The sequence below is a fragment of the Cyprinodon variegatus genome, unplaced genomic scaffold, assembly GCF_000732505.1.
Source record: "Cyprinodon variegatus isolate N-32 unplaced genomic scaffold, C_variegatus-1.0 Scaffold1502, whole genome shotgun sequence".
NCBI lineage: Eukaryota > Metazoa > Chordata > Actinopteri > Cyprinodontiformes > Cyprinodontidae > Cyprinodon > Cyprinodon variegatus.
Genome location: NW_015151955.1, coordinates 35,417 through 54,292, shown reverse-complemented (window position 1 = coordinate 54,292; position 18,876 = coordinate 35,417). Strand labels below are relative to the sequence as shown.

The following is an 18,876-nucleotide window of genomic DNA, read 5'->3' as shown; positions in this document are numbered from 1 at the left end:
AAAAAAAAAAAAAAAACTTAAATATAAAGACAAAAGATATATTTGACCTGACTTGTTCTACAGCAGGGATGTCAGAAGCTGATGCTGTTTCCCTGCAGGATTCAGAGTGTTTCCTGCTTTAACGCACCTGATCTAGATAATAGCAGTCCAACAATAAGCCTGTTAATCAGCAATCAAAGAAAGCAGGTTTGCTAAAGCAGGGAGACATCTAAAACCTGCAGCACATCGGCCCTCCAGGACCGACTCTGGACCTGCCTGTTCTACACAAAATGAACTACCTTGAGAAAACAAAGACAATCGTAATTTTTCTAAATTATGCTTAATGTCATTCTTTTAACCTGGATTAATAGTTATAGCCCTGTTCAAAACAAAACAAGGAAATAGCGTATTCCAACTGTTAGGAAAATCCCACACTACAGAATGCAGTTTGCAATGCACATTTTCTTTCATCTAAAGTAATCAGAGGAGAAACAAAAATATCTAAAACCTAAACCTAAAACTTTCAATTATAGCTCCTGCTATTGTTACATATCTGCCTTCTCTTTTTTCACCACATGGTGGCTCTACAGTATATCTCTTTTCCTTTTTTTTTGCTCATGGGAGGGGGAAATGTTGTCAGTGAATGCTCTTAATTTCACATTTACATATTTCTTATGCTAAGACATGTAAAATGGAAAATACTGAGGAAACAAATCTGAAAGTAGGCGGACTGCATTATCGTTTCTGAGTTAAGCTGATTAAAACTACATTGAGTAAAGTTTGGCAGTGTGTAGTTAAAATGACTTATCAGCTTCTAAAAAAACCCTGAAGATTCTCCATATCTTCAGTGCCTTTCAGCAGATAAGAGACAAGATCTCTCAGCTTTGGCACATTTTTCCACTAAAGGAATGTTAAACATCTTTTTGTGTAAAACATTTTTTTGGAATGTTAAATTCTAAATATTCTGAAGGGCAACTTTCAGCCTTCAGCTTGGATAAAACGAGCTCCTTAGAACTGCTTCAGGATTGGTTTCAGAAAACATGTGAATGGACGGTTACCAAGTAAACTGCCTCTAAAGGCTCAATGAGCTTCTCTTATTATAGTTAAACTTCGTCTTTACATCTATAGAACTGTGCAGCCTATAAAGAAAATGTGTTAAAGTAGAACCACACCTTCTGCTGCCACTCATTCGCCTCCTCCTCCTTCTTTTTCTTAGCATCCTCCAGAAGAGAGATCTTTGAAGTCAGTTCAGCCAACTCTGTGGCCTGCAATAAAAAGAAAAAACTTGTGTTTTCTGGTAGCTGAAATTGTCAGCACACTTTTTAAGACACCACATAACGTATCTGTGCACTGACCAGATGCTCTTGGTTCTTCATCTGGTTCTCTGACTGCTGCAGCAGCGCCATTTTGGCTTCCTCAGCTCCCCGCAGATCAGCCTCCAGACGTTCGGCCTCCTCCTGAGTACGCTTCCTCTCCTGCTCCAGCTCCAGAGCCCTCTGAGTCTGCTCCTCCAGTTCTGAGCACACAAACAAAATTAAAGGTCATCAAAATGTAAATGGAGCAAGAATTTGCTGATTTTAGTTCTTTGATTTCTAAGATGTTTCCAACCTTGCTGGGCTTTTTTGGTCTGATCCTCAATCTGCTTTAATCTCTCCATCAGCTCCTCCTTCTCTTTTTCAATCTTTTCCTTCTCTTTTTCTGCAACCTCTCTTTTCCTCTTTTCATTCTCCAACAGAGCTCTAAAGGAAACAGGAGAAGGTGTGTTGGGATTATAATTATTTTTTTTGCCATATTCCATATGCAGGGTTTTAATAAACGCAACTTTTGAAACAACTAAACCGACTAAATGTGTGGAAAATTCCACATTTCTTCACTCCTACCTCTCCATCTTTTTGTGGTTCTTCTCCTCCCGAGCCTGCGCCTTCATCTGCTGTACCTCGATGGTGTCGGGTTTGCGGCGGCGCATGTACAGCTCATGGTTGCCCATGCACAGAGCCAGGATGCGTTTGTTGATTCGCAGCCTTGGAGCGTAGAATACAAAGTCCTACGGTTTACAAACAATTAGCAAAAGACAAAGGTCAAATATAGACTTGGAAAAAAAACAACAACATATTTTTAAAGATATTTTTTTTACATTAACAGTTAACATACTGGTGCTTTCTTGTCAATTGGTTTAATGACAAACTTCTTATCGTTGAAGGAAATATTCCTTATTTCGCTCCAAGGAAATCCAATTTTAGGCGTCATTCTGTTAGAGAATAAGAAAAAGAGCTTAAAATACATGGATGAAACAACAGTCCCTATAATAATCACTCCTCTCATTGTATTCAAGTTATTGTCCTTTCAAACTTAGAGGTGTGTGTGTGTGTGTGGGGGGGGGGGGTGACATTTACTTTTTATAACTAACTTTTTATTGCACAATGTATAACAATTTATATATGAAACTTTTAAGAAAACAATTAGTGACAATGGGGATGCACAATATTATCGCCATCTTATCTTTTCCTTCCGTTATTAGCACTAAAATTACATAAAGAAAAAATATTGGTGATGTTGATGTTTTTTAAAGATTCATATCAATGCGTTTTGAGGTTTTTTCTCCCACAAAGTTTACATTGGATCACTGCTGCACAAAAAGGAAAATCTAATTTAGTAAACAATGACAATAAATTTAAGTCTAAGTCGGTAAAGACATTCCAAATTGGTTATTGGCCATTTCAGATGTAAAACATCGAGGTTGTTACAGCAGTTCTATGTGGAGAAGATCCTGAACATTTAAGTCACACATGTATAAAAAAGATTGGCATTAATTATATATATGCTTATATATATTATGATCCAATAACCGTAGAATGAATAATTTAGCCCGTAAATCTGTGCCTTTATTTGAAATATTGAATGTAAACAAAATAATTTTTACTAAAGTCACAAATTAAACCAAAAAAAAATTATATCCAGAAAGTATCAATCATACTTTATTTCAATTTATAAATTTGAAGGAAGATTTGATGGCTTTCTTTTCCCCTTGGATATGAAAAAAGTTATATTACATAAAAGGCAAATTCTACTACATTTTCAAATGGGTGATAGATGTTGCCGTGTCAATAAAAAAGGAATTTATTTTTTGCATTTACTACACAACTCTACCAGCAGAACCAGGATGTGTGGGTCACGGTTAAATTTAAATGTTGCCAATTCTTCATTACCATTGGAGCTTCTCAAAAGCTTCGATATCTGTCACATGTTCATAGAAAACCTCCAACCTGCCCCGTTTTAAAGCATTAAAACCAAAACCAAGGGGAAAACTAAATAACTTACTTGTCACTCTGTTCGTAAATGTTGAGGCCCAGAGCATCCACTCCCAGCCACAGCTCAGTGCCTTTCTTATTCTTGATGTTGAAGTAGTTGACTCCATACATTTCCAGGTCCTGGGCGATTTTCAGGTACTCCATCATGGATTCCTCTCTGTGGACACATAAGCGCTAGCTTTTGGTCATGCTTTGGAGACTTGTTGGAGCACAAAGGTAAATCTGTGGAAGCTGCTCTCTTTCTCTAGGTACATGTAAGTAATCGATGTCACATTTAAACTGAAGTTTGACAGAATTAAAATATTTTCCTTTTACAGACCAAAGAAAAAAGGAGAAATGATGTAAAATAACAAATTTAGCTCTAAACAATGAAGCAAATGTGTCACCTCATCATGCCCTTGTGCTCTTCGTGCCACACTTGAATCCTCTCCTCCCACTGCTCCTTGTTGAGTTTGTGCTGATCCAGAACTCTGGGAAAACCAAACATCCATGTATCATTAAGAGGACCACCATAAACCATTAGATTGTGTGATGACAAAAAAAATAAATAAAAGCCTTTGTTACCTCTGAGGGAGCAGGTTTTCACTGCTCAGGTAGCCTGATGTGTGCACCTCCTTGTTGTAGTCGCCGAACTTGGCCTGCACGGCATAAGAGGCCAGGAGCACCGCCGTCTCTGGGGGGCAGTAGATATCGTCGTTTAGGATGGCCTCCTTCACCTGCAGGAAGAAGAGCCGCTGTGTGGCATCCTGGATCAGCTCCTCAGTGACATCCTCAGGGAAGAACTTGGCACGAAACCTAAAGAATAGGGGGCTTTCCTTTCTCACATCCTGGGCTGTCACCTAAAATAAAAAAGCAAAGTCAGAGGAGGGAAAGAATACAAGGTGGTAAAAGAAAAGAAAAAAGAAATAAAGGAAAAAGAAGTCGAAGAGCTCACCTTCTTATTGAGCTTGAGCCAAGTAGAGAAACCCTTAGTATCCTGGTACTGGAGTCCAAAGTACCAAACCTCTCTCAATCCAATGGTCTTTACAACCTTAAAATATCCAAAAGTTGTAAAATTAGTAAACACAAAGACATGTTTAGTTTGAAAAGGCCGTCACTCTGTGGGTTTTTTTATATATTAATATTCTGGTTTCCTCACATGTGAGACGACATTCATGTTGGTTGAAACTGACTGCAGGTGTGGCTATCTAGTTTCTGCAATTTTTAGCCACCTTTTAGGGGCGTCCCTCACCTTCAGTAGAGAGGATACATAGAATACAAACCCTAGGAACTGTCTGATGCACAGACAGAAAATCATCCAATCACAGGATAGCAATTTAAAGCATTTATGAATCAAGACGAGGTGAATACGAGGTATGGAGAAAGACTACGTGTCAAACCTTAAAGCAGATTGGCTACAACAGCAGGCAACCCTACTGCATGCCAAGACCATCAACATATAGAGAAATAGGGCTACAATATCCATAGGTCCACTGAACCTACAGTAATGGAGGAACTTAGCATCTCATGTCAGCCATTCAGAGGGTGCAGCCATAGGCTTTGGTCGATGGTTCAGGTCAGCTCTGATGTACTGGTGCCATGACCTACTACCAGCTGAATATTCTTTTAACACCAAAACAGAGAGCAACCAATGCAGGTTTTGTTTTTAATGCCAACGTCAATACTGATTATTTTGACATCAGTCTAACCAATGCCCAACATATACATTTGAGCTGATTCTTTATGTTACACAAGACTCATACTACATTAAAATTGGATGCAAACAGAGGGAGCGGCAATACATGCAAATTACATGATCTTGCAACGTAGCTGCTGATTGATGAAGTGGAAAACACATTCATGTATTTGTCAACAATGCAACTGTCGGCCAAGAAATATTGATGTATCGTGTACTGGATCCACAGTTATCCCATTAGCTTTTGTTTCTTAAAGGAAAATGCTTTAATTTTAAATACATTCTTATCTTTCTGTATTTATTCATGTTTTCGTATGAAGATTGCTTTGGGCAACAATGAGTTGTAACTCAACTAGGGCTGAAACTATTAATTGGACGAATCATAATTAATCGATTATTGAAATAATCGTCAACTAATATAGTAATCGATAAATCGTTAACTGGAGTATAGAGGCTCTAGAACTTGATTATAGCTTTCAGAGTGACCCACATAGAAAAGTAATTACGTACATCAAGAATGTAAAAATATATATAAAAAACAGTTGCATTTAAGATGCTTAAATTTTGTCTGTCAATATGCTCTATCCAAAATTCCTCAAGTGGAAAAGTTTCACCTGATTTAATTCCGTAAAAAAAATCTTTAAAGAATGTTGGGCTATCCGAATATGAATTGATCAATTGGAAAAAATTATGTAGAGATTAACAATTTGCAAAATAATCATTAGTTGCAGCTCTTAACTTAACAATAAGTTACACTATCTAAGTGGAAAATAAAAAGCAGCTTCTTTATTACCAAACTATGGCTTTATTTTAATCAGTCTTAACCAGTCATACGTTAACATCAGGGTAAACTTATCAAGTTAACCTGTTAGCATAGACTCTCTGTCATGTCAAGATTGATCTTACCTGGTCAAACAGCTGCTTCCCTGTTGTGTTGGGCTGAATGGCAAACTCCAGCTCAGCATCCATGGTGGTAACACGCACACTGGTCTGATTGAGAAAAGAAAAATATATTTTAATACATGCATCACAGATATTATTTTTGACTAATTTAAAGCATATTACTCCACCACAAATCTGATTGAGATCCTCAAGATGACAACATGTAAGACACCAATCTGAACTCTTTCCAAATATGTTTCAGAAAAAAATTATTTTACAAGCAAATAAACCATAAAGACATAAAGGATGTTTCATTAAACATTGTTATATTGTGCTTGTACCAAATGCGTATGATTCAGAGTGCACTGCTCCATCAGGGGAGTAGTACACTCTGAGAATGTTACCTTCTGCTGTTATGTCAACATCTTTTTTTCAAAACTTTAATGGAAGCTTGACCATTATAGGCCCAAATAATAGTCTAATCTAAGGTAAGCTGAATAGATCAGAAAATATGTCCGACTCCATGAAGCTACACAGTGTCAAGCATTCAGCATGATTTTCATCAGTGCGGACAGTGATTGAGACTAGATTCTAAAACCTTATTACAAAGCTGCATACTCATGGATAGTTAGCTTAGAGCTAGCTGAGAAATACTATAAAAAAAACTGTGCCTATGTAATGTATGCTTGAAAAAGTTCAATTTAGGCAAATGGACGTGAAGTTTTCTAGAAGATGTTTCGCCTTTCATCCAAGAGGCTTCTTTAGTTCTAACTAATGGTGGGAGCACAGAGTTAAATATACTGTCGGTCTTACATTTCAGTGGGGCATACTGTATAACCGAAACCACTCTGACAAGAGATTAAAACACCCATCAGAATCCTCTGACGACCATTAAAGCCGGGCATACACTGTACCATTTTTTCAATCATTGCACTCAGCTACAGCTTGCACAGTACGACGAAATCCTGCGATTTCATCGTACAAGGGGAGTTCACAGTTCACGATGTATGTTCTCACACTGTTTGGCCTGACACTCTGATGCGATCTACAGTACCTGCTCACACTGTACGTCTAAAAACCCCGTCTCAGCTCCGCAGTGAGATGGCGCTACTCTGACTGGTCTATCCGGAAGCCAAACGGGTAGAAGAGGGATATGAAGCTTACTAGAGAGAACCTCGCTCCTTGGCAATATGTGCAATTTTTGTGTGCTGAAAGCCCTAAAAAGGAAAGGCAACGACGTATTTGGACAAAGACATGGCTGAGCGAACGTGGCTACTACAGTCTGTCAATTTTACAGAATGAACTCAATTTCACTCGCACCCCCACCATGCTTCTGTGATTTCACCTGAGAGGAAGAAGAAGAAGAATCCTTGTTTGCACGATTTGCCCACCACCAAATTACAACGGTAGACTGAATTTCAAACATGTTTGATTTTCTCTCGACCTTCCATTCCATAGGGAGGTGGTTGTGAGAGGCTGATCGGCCCTCGTAACCCCCTGTATACTACACGACGCACGATCAGGCTGAAAGTCTGCCCGATCGAAAGATTCATGCACAACTGGAGAATCGGCCCGAAAAGGACCAAAAAATCATACAGTGTAAGCCCAGCTTAACATCCTGATGTGTCCTTCTTGGTCAATCCAGTGAGAGGGATCAAAGTCACTTTTTGTCCTCCCTAAAGGCTGATTTATACTTCAAAACTAGGTCATCTGCTTAGGTGTTGCAGTGAACAAAAAGACGTCCCCGCCCCCTCCGCAGACACTCTGCTGCACCTCTCCCAACTTGTAGGTGACAGCAGACAGTGTCGCAGACATGAGGCCAGCTTCTTTTGTTTTTAAAACGACTCGTGAAGTTGCACCAGCTAGAAGAGCGAGGTGCGCGAGAATCCTGAGACCCTTTTTCCACCTAGATCCCCACTATATTTGGCCCTCATGTCCCTCTGTTGTCCCCCACAGCACATAGCGCAGACCACGCTCAAAATTGAGCATAAATCAAAAATGTCTGCGTCAAGCGACACACTGCTGCGGGGAGTATAACCAGCGCTCAACTCTTTGTTAGACCTACAGTATATTACTCTCAGTGCTCTCCACTCCCCCCTAGAAGCCTCTTGGTTAAGAGGTGAAACGTCCTCTAGAAAACTTCAGGTCCAGTTTCCTAGACTTTTCAAGCTTGACCATGACCTAGATGACTGAGAATCCTCACAGATCTGCTATATAATGTAGTAAAACCTCTAAATATGAAGTGGTATAAATAGCAAGGCAGTTCAAGTGATGTGGCCACCGCCAATTTATTTCTGTACTGCTTTTCAAAAGAAAATGAGCAGAATTCAGTAAAAACCCTGCCCCATGGTTCCACACTGCACTGATAAACTCTGCCAGTCTGGCTCGGTCTCAGTGTAGAACTTATCTACAGGAAGTAACCACATCCTCTGGAGGCTGGGCCGTGTGAGGCAAGACGGCTAAACATTGATCTCTCATGAGAGTCGTCTACATCCTGTCATGTATCAAGAAAACCTGCACGCTGCTAAACTCTCTGCTTTAGTAAAACCGAACATGAAAACAGACATTATGGAAAAGTGGGGTTGATTTTCTCTATGGGTAGCAAATATAATATGTCAAAAGTTAGACGAATTGAACCTTTTAGTCTCACTCAAAAAGGTCAGTGGGAGTCAAAAATGATTCTGTGCTTGGTAAGCTGACGAAGCAGGAATCTGTTACTGTTACAGAAGATGTGAACAGCAGCAAGCATGCCTATTGGGAAATAACTGTGCAGGCAGAGGCCCACGCCTGCCCTGAACAACAATGGTGTGTATTATTTCTCAGTTGCGAGGCCTCGATTAGAGTTGCGTTCTTTCCCAACCATGTCAGCAAGACCCCATTTTACTGCTCAGGACACTTTCCCCTCTGCCACTTCCTGTCATCTGCTGCAGTTAAGACTTTAGAGTGAAATCTTTAAAGCTGAGTTTATACTCTGCTCCAACACGGCCAGATGGAGATATTTACAAGCAGAAAACTGAACAGAAACCTCCCATCCTGGTTTAACACCTTCTCATTTGTTTAGAGCAGTTCAGCTAACCACCACCACCCTGGGGGTGACTGAGCGGTTTCATTTCCGGAGTCAGAATGTTTAATCGTGCATGAAAAGGGAACTTCACTTCTAAATTTTCTGCCTGCTTTGGGTGTGTCTCCTATGGCCTGATCTCAAAAGCACTTCAGAGTCTATTATTAGCCCTCGGTTGAAAAAACACCACCCTCAGGTCCTTATGTTTCCACTGCCGCTTAAAAGTTGTATCTGCTAATTTCTGGCTTCCTACTTGCACATTTTGCATGAGTATAATTTCTTAAGGTTCCTAATGCATACTAAAGTATTCAGTCATTGTAAAATGCAATCAAAGTGGCCAGCCTTTTACATTTTCACACTCTGTCAATAAGTAATAGGGATATTTCTTCTCATTTATGTTTCTAAATAAGACAACATTGTTAAAAAAAAAAACTTACTTTCTCAGATTTTTTTTTTTATAGAAACCTACATGGCTGTAATGGTAATTACTCAAAATATTAAAACTGGACTGTAACTAGAGATAGCCAAAGAACTAACAGAATGGTTTTAAAAACAATCACATTGTTAAAGCAGCACCGACAGAGCTACAGCTAACACCAAATGGCATTCCTTAAGGCCCCTTCAAAGGTAAAATATGGGAGATATTCTGTCAAGAGCCTAAAAATGTGGCAGGAATGTTGATGTTCTGTTGGGAGGAGGAGAAGGAGGAACATGAGTAAGTCAAGTTCATGTGAAGGTGAACTGCGGAAAATACCCTAGTGACATCGCCAAGAGGAGGAAGCAAAACTACCTAAAGAAACCGGATGATTAGAGATGCATGGCAAGGTGCTCGTTTATTGTTCAGCTCATCCAACACAGATATATCTAGATATTTTACACACAAACAAAGAGGCTTAAATTAATTGTGCACACTTAATATCCTCGGATTGGCTGAGATATTCCACAGTTTTAAGTCACTGTATGGTTAAACCGCAACCCTCACAACTCAAGCCAAACCATTAAATAAGATAACAGAAAGTGCCTGTGGAAGCGAGAAGAAACCGAACTCTTCCCCAGATGCAGCGAAATTCATGTGACCGAGGCTTCTTTCTGGTCGTATGGCAGCATATCCTCAATGCTGACTCTGATATGCATGAACATATGACGGGTAAGAAAAGTGGGTCATTCCGCGGCTGAGTCAGGCCGTCTGTGACACTTTTACAAGGTCAACCTAACAGCAGCAGCTCCTTAACAATAGTACTCATTGATAACCGGTCTCTTGATTTCGGCTTAACTAAAGAAATGTGAGCGCCTCATTTAATTCAGTCAAGCCAAACGCTTGCTTCAAAATGTGAGCAAAACTTTTAACAATCAGCCAGGAAGTGGAAGCACGGTAATAGAAATGAGCAAAAAATAGAAATTAGATTAGAGTCAGGACAATTACTAACTTAAGTATTTATTGCAAACCACTACAGAAAATTACAATTCTGTTTGTTTTCGATTAAAATCTCCGTTTACCGTAGCACTTGATATTGACTAGTTTAGGGGGGGAAATAGTTTAACCTTTGTCACAGGAAGATGGTCAGGGTGAGAAAAGGATGAGGTTTCTGTCAAAGCAGCAGACCATGCAGCAATGCAACTGCTTCACAATATCACAAGCACTAAAAAACAGAGTTTATAGCAAAAACTCAAATCCCAGAGTATCCTCAGAGAGGAGCTGTGCAACATGGCTGAAAGATGCATCAAATTTTAAGCTATTCATATTAGTCTTTCTCTACTATTAATATTTTTTTTTTTGTTTCACCTATTTATAATAAGAATCTGGGGGAAAAAAGGGCTTCAATTGTACCCATGAGTCTATTTAAACATAACATTTACACTTTAAAAACAGGTCAGCGATGCTACCAACCTTGATAAGCTTGGCACTGAGAATTTGAGAAGCTGAATGCTTTCTTCTGCCTACATTTCCCAGAATGCTGTGCAGTTCTAGTTCTATGAAATTCTATCTGACTGGTTTTCCATTCATTTTGATCAAGTGTCTATCATTACTGATGCTTTTTAATCTTTTTTTTAACCTCAGAAAAGCAATCTTTTCCTGATAAGCGAGTGTACTTCGATGTCCCGATCCAATATTGGAAATCGGCCCGATATCAGACAAAAAAAAATAAATATCGGAATATATCAGCCTGCCTCTAAAATCTCTGATATAAAAAAAAAAAACTCATAAACAATTGGCTTCTACCTGCTTTAGTTAAAGTTCACATTTACTCTTTGGTGAATAAAAAATGGGTCACTTGTTCACATAACTGATCTCTGTTTGAGAAATATCACTTGATCAAGCTGTTTCTATCACTTAGCGCCAAGAAATAAGTAATAAAAGTATGTATGGTTCATGTTGATATTGTAACGGATCGATATCTGTATCAGTCATTACATAAAGCTGCAATATAAGTATGATGTCGCAAATGGAAAAGTTGTATCAGGACATCCCTAGAATGCACCATGGCAAAGGACTAACGGTTAAGTCTAACAACACTTTAAAGAATCTACGCTGGCTATTTTAAATATTAATGAGATGAATAATGAAGTTAGATGAAGCACTAAGGATGTAAAATGCAATGTCAGCCAAATTATATCAGGAGGCTGGACTATAATGAGTTGTGGTCATTACCATTTCAGTTTTTAACTTCTGTCTGTCTGAACATTCAGGATTTTGGAGATCTCAGAGCTAAACGGAGAGTCTGCATTTTCTAAAGACCATGCTTACAGACTGATGCTTACAGTAAATAAAGCTAGACAGGTGTTGGCAATAACTGTATCATTTATCATTGTAGGGAGTCAAGAATGATTGTAATTAGAAATAGGATTTAATACAATGATCTTTGCTAAAACATGTCCAAGAAGCCTTCCTGATCAGACGCCTAAACCACCTTTACTGATTTGTTTCAATACGGAGAAGCGGTGGGGCTAATTCAAGCCCTCCCCCAACCCCCACCAAGTCCAACCCACCCTAGAAATGAGGTTCACGACAGCCACATACATCAGCATCTTTTGTTTTATGTCACAACCCACCCCAACAAATGACTGCTGGCTGTTAGTGTTGCTGATTGAACGATTTATTAAACTGTTGCCTTTATTAAGAGCATTAATAAATCTTGATACATCTAAAATCACGTTGAAGTCAAAGTAAAAGTGGCTGTTAACAAATTTCTGCATTACTTAGATGCAATCATATTGAAAAGTCTTACTGTAAACATAATAGTGGTATGTTTATGCAATAATTGATGTATGTCATCAATGTAGGTAACAAGCCCCTCATGCTAAAGGAATGTGTGCTCTTATATATACTGAAAAGTAGTTCAAAATGTTTAATTGGTTACAAATCAATGTTGTTAAAACTCACTATTGACATTTTTTGTTCTGGGATTTTTTAAAAACTGCTACATTTATATGGGATGTGTATACATTCTCAGTCCCTTCATTTTAAGAAGAATAACATTTATTCCTTCCTATTTAAGCTCCTAGAGCATGCCTATGTTTGTACGTTATTCACTAGCAGTAAAGCTTCCTTCTGTATCTGGTTGGACTGTGTGAAAACTTTTGATTTAGCAGGTCAAGGAAAGCTGGAAAATATAACTCCTACAAACCCATATTTATTTAATCTAACTACCATAATGCCGAATGTAGCTTACGGATGCTGATGTTTTATGTTGAGGTTTTCCCAACATGCTGTAGGAGACACTTTCACTGTAAAGAGTTTAAAAATAACAGAAATCACAGTCAAACGTGTGAGGTTAGTCTAGCAGCAGATTATATGCTGTGAATCAATGAGATCATTTGAGCTAAAAATGAAAATGAGTTCTGTTTTGAAAAAAAAAAAAAAAAAAGAGGAAACATAATCCTGGAAAACTGTACTTACTCTCACAAATTAGACGTTCTCACGGCTTTCCAGAGGGAAACATCAACCGAGCTGTTTGTGTAAAAACTCTGCTGCTTTTGATTACATTTTGTCGACCAATTTGGACTTCTAGTCAGTCCTAATCTCCTCAGCTATGTGCACTACAGTCAGAACCATTTAATCTCCTGCTCGCATACCACCAGCTCTTTCCATTCACCATGTCTCCATAGACACACTTGTTAAAGGTCTGGGTCCAAAAACAAGCAAGCGACTTCTGTTTTGATTTCTGCATATGAGCTTAAAAAGGTAAGTTATGCTCAGGTTCTGTGTTATGATGACAGTTAAAGTGTTTCTGTTTGTTTATGGAGAGTATTATTCACATATCGGATTATAGGGGAGGTTAATAGGTAGAATACAGACGACTTGGGGGAAAAAGAATATTTTTTCAGCTAAATTCTTAAGCATTAAAAGCTCAATTGTAATATATAAATATGGTGTTTTAAAAAGTGAATCAGAAATCTTCAAATCTCTTCAATTATAAAGCGGTTGCTTAACAGCATAAAGATATCCTTTTGGTCCAAACATTGCAATAAAATTCAGCTAAATTAGGTCATAAAAGTTGACAAAGTAGGAATGCAGGAACTTCTGTCCTTGTTGCACTGCAATAATACAATCTAAAGTGGGGCCTGGCATCAGAGGACCACGCCGGGAGAAGCAGGGTGGAGAACAGCCAGGCAGTGATGTGAAAGTCCATATAAGGCTGCAGGCGAGGAAATTACCAGAAAGGAACTGATGTAAGTGCAGAAACCTTGAGTCACAACATCACTTCCTTGGGAAAGCAAAGCACTACTAAGAGCAACGTAGCAGACAGAGGTTTTCACTAGCTAATGCTATAATGAACAAGCTTAGTAACAGAAGAAAAAAAGCACCAAAGTAAACTGCATTTTCATCAAATGAGAAGTACATTTTGATGCCTTTAGGACATCTGCTGAATATCTGCATCTTACTTCCCCTTTTTCATTCACGTCCTCAGCCTACATTTACATGCTGGTTTCACTGAGTGTCACAAAAAGCTGATCAAAATAGTAGTCAGATTCCCTCCATCTGCAAAAATTACATTTAAAACAACACATTTTAGTTTTAATGAAACCACAGCGCAAACAAGTCTTTAATTAGGAAAAATTTCTGCTGCTTCCTCTTTAACATCTATTCTGACCCGCACTAGTTTCCCTTTTCCATCTTTAATTACAGCTTCTGCATCAGAGCTGCAATTTCTCTATGCCTATGTACCGGGTGTGGCTACCAAATGGCAATTAATGTAGGTTAAATTCTTAGGTAGAAGGTAGGGGGTCGGGTTGTTGCCAGTCAGCTTTGTGGCATACAAAAAAACATGAAAGTTAGGGATATAAAACACAAATTCAGTCTGACTCAGATAGTTATACAGTTTAAATCTCAGTAGTTTTATTTGGTTCAATGTTAATAAATACACTATTTACTGACGAAATTTAATAAAACCTCCAAATATCTACTTCTGCCAGCTAAAGCACTAATAGATATAAATAACTGAGCAAAGGTGACGTCAGGGGCAACAACGCCTAGCATTTTATTCTGGGTGACAAACGGAAAAAAAAAAAGAACACTGAGGAAGTTCTAGCTGAAACAATGTCACAGGAAGAGAGAAGGTACAGGAGTGGGAGCCATTTTTACGGAAATTCTGCTTGGAAATGTTTCACATGTTTGTTTTTATAAAACAGAGCGACAAACTGCACGTCTCATTTCAATGAGATGACAGAGAAGTGACCAGAGTTTGTTGAGAATAGAGAGACACAGAAGTCCCATCCCCTACCTGTTTCTGCTTAATTTGGACCATAAAGCTACTTTAGTTCAGACTGAAGACATGTCCATAAGCTGGAATATCTGTGAAGCAGTTGATTAGAGGTAAGCTCAAGAGCCTGAACCCTCAACTCATCAACCAGCTCATTCCACCTAACTATACTTGCGTTACCCCAGAAAGAGCATCTCAACACACATTCTGCACAAGAAAGTTAGTTAACAGAAAAACAATACATGAAAAACAATCCTTATACTTTAGCAACAATGGAAAAAAAATGCGGGTGAAGATTCTCAGTCATCCAGGTCATAGTCATTCCAATAAAGTTTTAAAAAAACATTCCACTGGACTTTGCTTCCATGTTTGAAGGCATATTTCTGACGTTTTGAATTGAAAAAGCTTCCTGGATGGAAAGCAAAACCTCTTCAAACTTGGAAACTAAATCTAGTGGATTGTTGTTTTTTTTTCCCTTTTTTTGGTGTGGGAAAATTATTTTTCCTTTTTGATTAGGTTCGGCTTATTTTTTAATTGCTTCAAGTTTTTTTTTTCCAAAAAAACTTTTTTTAAAAAATAAATAAATAAGACGACTACTTCAGCTGCTGCTAAAAATCTTAACATCAGAAGTTGTTTTACCCAATAATGCTATATTGATACATTTAAATATTTTTATAAGGTAACATAAGCTGTCTGCTCCTGTAGAGGTTGCCTCTCATTTAAATTCCTAACATGACCATCAGTCTTTTTTTATAGCCAAATTTGTCCTTCTTGTAAGCCAGAGAGAGGCATAGCAGCCTTCTTTAGGCCAGCTAACTGGCAGTGTGCAGCAACATGTGAGGGAGGGCACCACACCACTGATACAGTTGTAAATCTCTGCTTCTGTCTCCTTGAACCCCAGTCGGCCTCAGCAGATGGCCGCTCACACTGAGCCTGGTTCTGCTGGAGGTGTCCTCCTGTTAAAAGGGAGTTTTTCCTCTCCACTGTTGCTACAAGCATGCTTAGTGTGAGGGATTGCCTTCGAGTCAATGAGTCGATGCAATCTGCAAACTGGTTTTCCTTAGATAGAAAACTTTGAATTAATTTGACTGTATGATCTGGTGAACTGTAAAGTGCCTTGAGATGACGTGTTGTGAATTGGCGCTATGTAAATAAACTGAATTAAATTAAATATACAAATATTACTTAGGCACTTACTCCAGCATCTTATTAAAACCCTCTAACCTGTAGGAAGAGGAGGACAGACATTTTTGTAGTTTGGAACAATCTTTTTTTCCAATCTTAAGGCCAATTTATACTTCTGACGCATAGCCTCTGCAACCGTCAAATCTGTCTCAAACGGACGGTCGCAAACCTGCGCAGACCTCAAGCGGAAGTGCGCAGACAAAAAGCTGCTGTGACTGGTTCTTGGTATGCCTTTCCGGTTATCTGTGTGGTCGTCCTTCTCGATTCGGTGCCGGGGCGCGCCATTTTTTAAAACAACTACAATACACAACTACGACGAAGGGTTAGTCTGTCTTTTTACCAACCCATTAACAGAACCTGTTCCCCTTCGATGTCTAGCAACTCAAGATCCATCTCTGTGACCGTGATATCTTGCAGACGCGCCATTGTTGTTTTGGGAAATAAACACTCCCGACGGTGCCGGCAAAGTTCTTGTGACCATCCCCCAAAGTTCTCGTGAGTTTTCGAATAGGCTCCCCATAACGCTTTGGCGGGAAACTGCTGTGCTTCCCTGTAAATCCCAGACCGACAGTGCAGAAGCATAACAGTAAAACTGGTTCGCCACCAGACCCAAGCGACATTTGCTGTGTGCAGTTGCAGAAGTCTAAAGGCCAATTTATGCTTCTGATGCATAGACTCTGCGACCATCAAATCTGTCTCTGTGGGCGACCACGCCCCCCCACGCAGAGGTTCTGCGACCGTCGTCGCACACCTAAAAAAAATTCCCGACTACACGTCGGACGGTCGCAAACCCACGCAGACCTTTAGCAGACAAAAAGCAGCTGTGATTGGTTCTTGGTGTGCCTTTCAGGCTGTCTGGGTGGTCGTCCTTCTCTATTCTGTGCCGGGGTGGGCCATTTTTTAAAAACAAGGAGTAATATCAACAATGGATAACCACGACAAAAGCTTTATTGAGGAGGTTTGGAGGTACAACCACTAATACAATACGCCTCAGACATGTCGTTTTGGAAAATAAACACTCCCGCCGGCGCCGCCGAAGAAGTTCTCGCAAGTTCTCGAATAGGCTCCCTCTTGTGCTTTGGCAGGAAACTGCTGTGCGTCTCTAGAAATACCAGACCGACGTTGCAGAAGCATACAAGAAAAACTGGTTCATAACCAGACGCTATTAACATTTGATGTGTGCGGTTGCAGAAGTCTAATCTGCCCTTTAGTATACTTTAATATTCTATACCACAGAAAAACTGCAGTGCTTTCTGCATTTTCTTTTTTTTTAACCATCTCATTACACTTCATTAAACTGCAGAAACGATAAGGACACATTTTATTGGTTATTAAAGCTGTAACTAATCTGCATCTTTAATTAACTTGATTCCAACTGTTCTATTACATATAATATGCAGTTAATTCACTCATAATGAAGCAGTTTCCCTGTAGGCTGATCATCTCCATCTCATTGGTCATGCCATTTATTAACTGTGAACATTTTTCCAGCCAGTGCCTGTAATCTTTTTTTTATTTCTGTCTTCCTCTGAGCCTGTGAGAATGGATCAGGTGCCTTGATGACACAGATGAGATGTTAGAAACCACATTAAGGAGTCATGAACAGGCATTGCCATTGTGTCCACCCCCCCTCCCTGCTTTTCTTTGTCCACAGCATGAGAACCACTAACACAGATTTTAGGGCTCAATCTCTGCTCATCATTTCATTCACAGCTCTGATCTTCTCCATTTAAATACAAGTTTTGTCCGAATGACAGTCCGAATATCTCCTTGGTTTGAGCAGCCTAAAAAGGAGGCCTTTGGGGAAAAAATGAAGGGCTAGCTCGGCTCGGCTCCACTTGGCTCGCTTCGGAAGCAGGCCAAACTTCCTCCTCAGAAAACAGAGTGGGATTAATATGATATCCGTGTTAGCTTTAGCTAGGGAGGAGTATTTAGAGCGAAAAAAAAGAAGCGGACTGAAGGTTTACATTAAAGGCGCTAATGCAGGGAGCCGACAGGCGGCATCGCGCACGCGCACAAACGGTTAACGGAAAGTAGCAGACAGTTTGAAAGGATGCTATAAAACACCTCTAACTTCTCTCTAACTCACTTCGCTAAACGGCTCCTTCCATTGTATTAGAAATGAACAGAACAAAGGGATGTGGGAAAGTACGTTAAAATGTCGCCTCTTACCGTTTTCGGCATCTTTCCAGTCGTTTGCCTCCCGCACAGATTTCCTTTAAACTTCTTTATTCAGCTGAGAAAACTTTTTTCCCATCAGAACCACGGCGCCAACTGAACGCCCTCTCCAGTCGAGGGTACTTTTTTTTCCTTTTTTTTTTAATAAAAAAAGAAACTATGTTATATTTTTTTCCTGTTCTTTTCAAAGCTGCGCTCCAGGGAGGGTTTGTCTTTGTTTCGCCTTAAAGTGAAGCGGACTGGGAGCTTGGTTTCCTGCTAACGGTACCGCTGCTGCAGAAGAAAAAACCACACCCAGAGCGATGACAGGACAGCAGACAGGCTGAGGCTGAGCTCACAGCAGCTGCTGGCTCCGCCCGCCGCATCATCAGGACTCTACGCCGATTCTGGATGGAAAATACAAAAAAAAAGTTGCTCAGGATTCACAGAGCATGGTCACTCTATTGCTCAAATGTTGCGTCAGTTTAGGCCTTTGAGAAAATTACAGGGGTGCAGACACGTGGGCTGCTACGGAAGAGGATAAGGGCCACTGACAATATATAAAAAAAAGTTAACTGATTTTTAAATTTTATTTCAGTCTATGATGGTAAAAAAGTAAGAATTCGGACTTTAATCTCAGAATTCTGACTTTAATCTCAAAATTCTGACTTTTTTCCCATATTAAACTGAAAAAATAAATCTGTTAACTTTTTTATTTTTTCAGTTGCCCTAATCCTCTTCCTGATATTAAAGTCAGAATTTTGAGATTAAAGTCAAAATTCTGAGATTAAAGTCAGAATTCTGAGATCAAAGTCAGAATTCTGACTTTGTTCTCAGAATTTTGACTTTAATCTCAAAAATCTGACTTTTTTCCCATATTAAACTGAAATATTTAAAAATCTGTTAACATTTTTTATTTTTTCAGTT

General features: G+C 39.3%; 1 protein-coding gene across 2 annotated transcripts in view; it reads right to left on the bottom strand.

The window, feature by feature from the left end:
- Positions 1 to 18,244, bottom strand: part of LOC107103672 (moesin-like) — a 22,222-nt gene extending 3,978 nt beyond the window's left edge. The window contains exons 1-11 of one of the 2 annotated variants that reach the window (XM_015403463.1): positions 17,965 to 18,244; positions 5,869 to 5,952; positions 4,222 to 4,317; positions 3,852 to 4,126; positions 3,674 to 3,757; positions 3,298 to 3,444; positions 2,131 to 2,227; positions 1,860 to 2,023; positions 1,588 to 1,718; positions 1,335 to 1,495; positions 1,152 to 1,244 (exon numbers count right to left, since the gene is read on the bottom strand). In XM_015403463.1, the coding sequence (XP_015258949.1) occupies positions 1,152 to 1,244; positions 1,335 to 1,495; positions 1,588 to 1,718; positions 1,860 to 2,023; positions 2,131 to 2,227; positions 3,298 to 3,444; positions 3,674 to 3,757; positions 3,852 to 4,126; positions 4,222 to 4,317; positions 5,869 to 5,952; positions 17,965 to 17,976 (1,344 nt within the window). In that variant the 5' untranslated portion in view covers positions 17,977 to 18,244. Of the gene's footprint in view, positions 1 to 1,151; positions 1,245 to 1,334; positions 1,496 to 1,587; positions 1,719 to 1,859; positions 2,024 to 2,130; positions 2,228 to 3,297; positions 3,445 to 3,673; positions 3,758 to 3,851; positions 4,127 to 4,221; positions 4,318 to 5,868; positions 5,953 to 17,964 lie in introns of those variants that run through there. The other variant, XM_015403464.1, reaches the window with a different exon arrangement.
- Between the last annotated feature and the right edge of the window lie 632 nt (positions 18,245 to 18,876).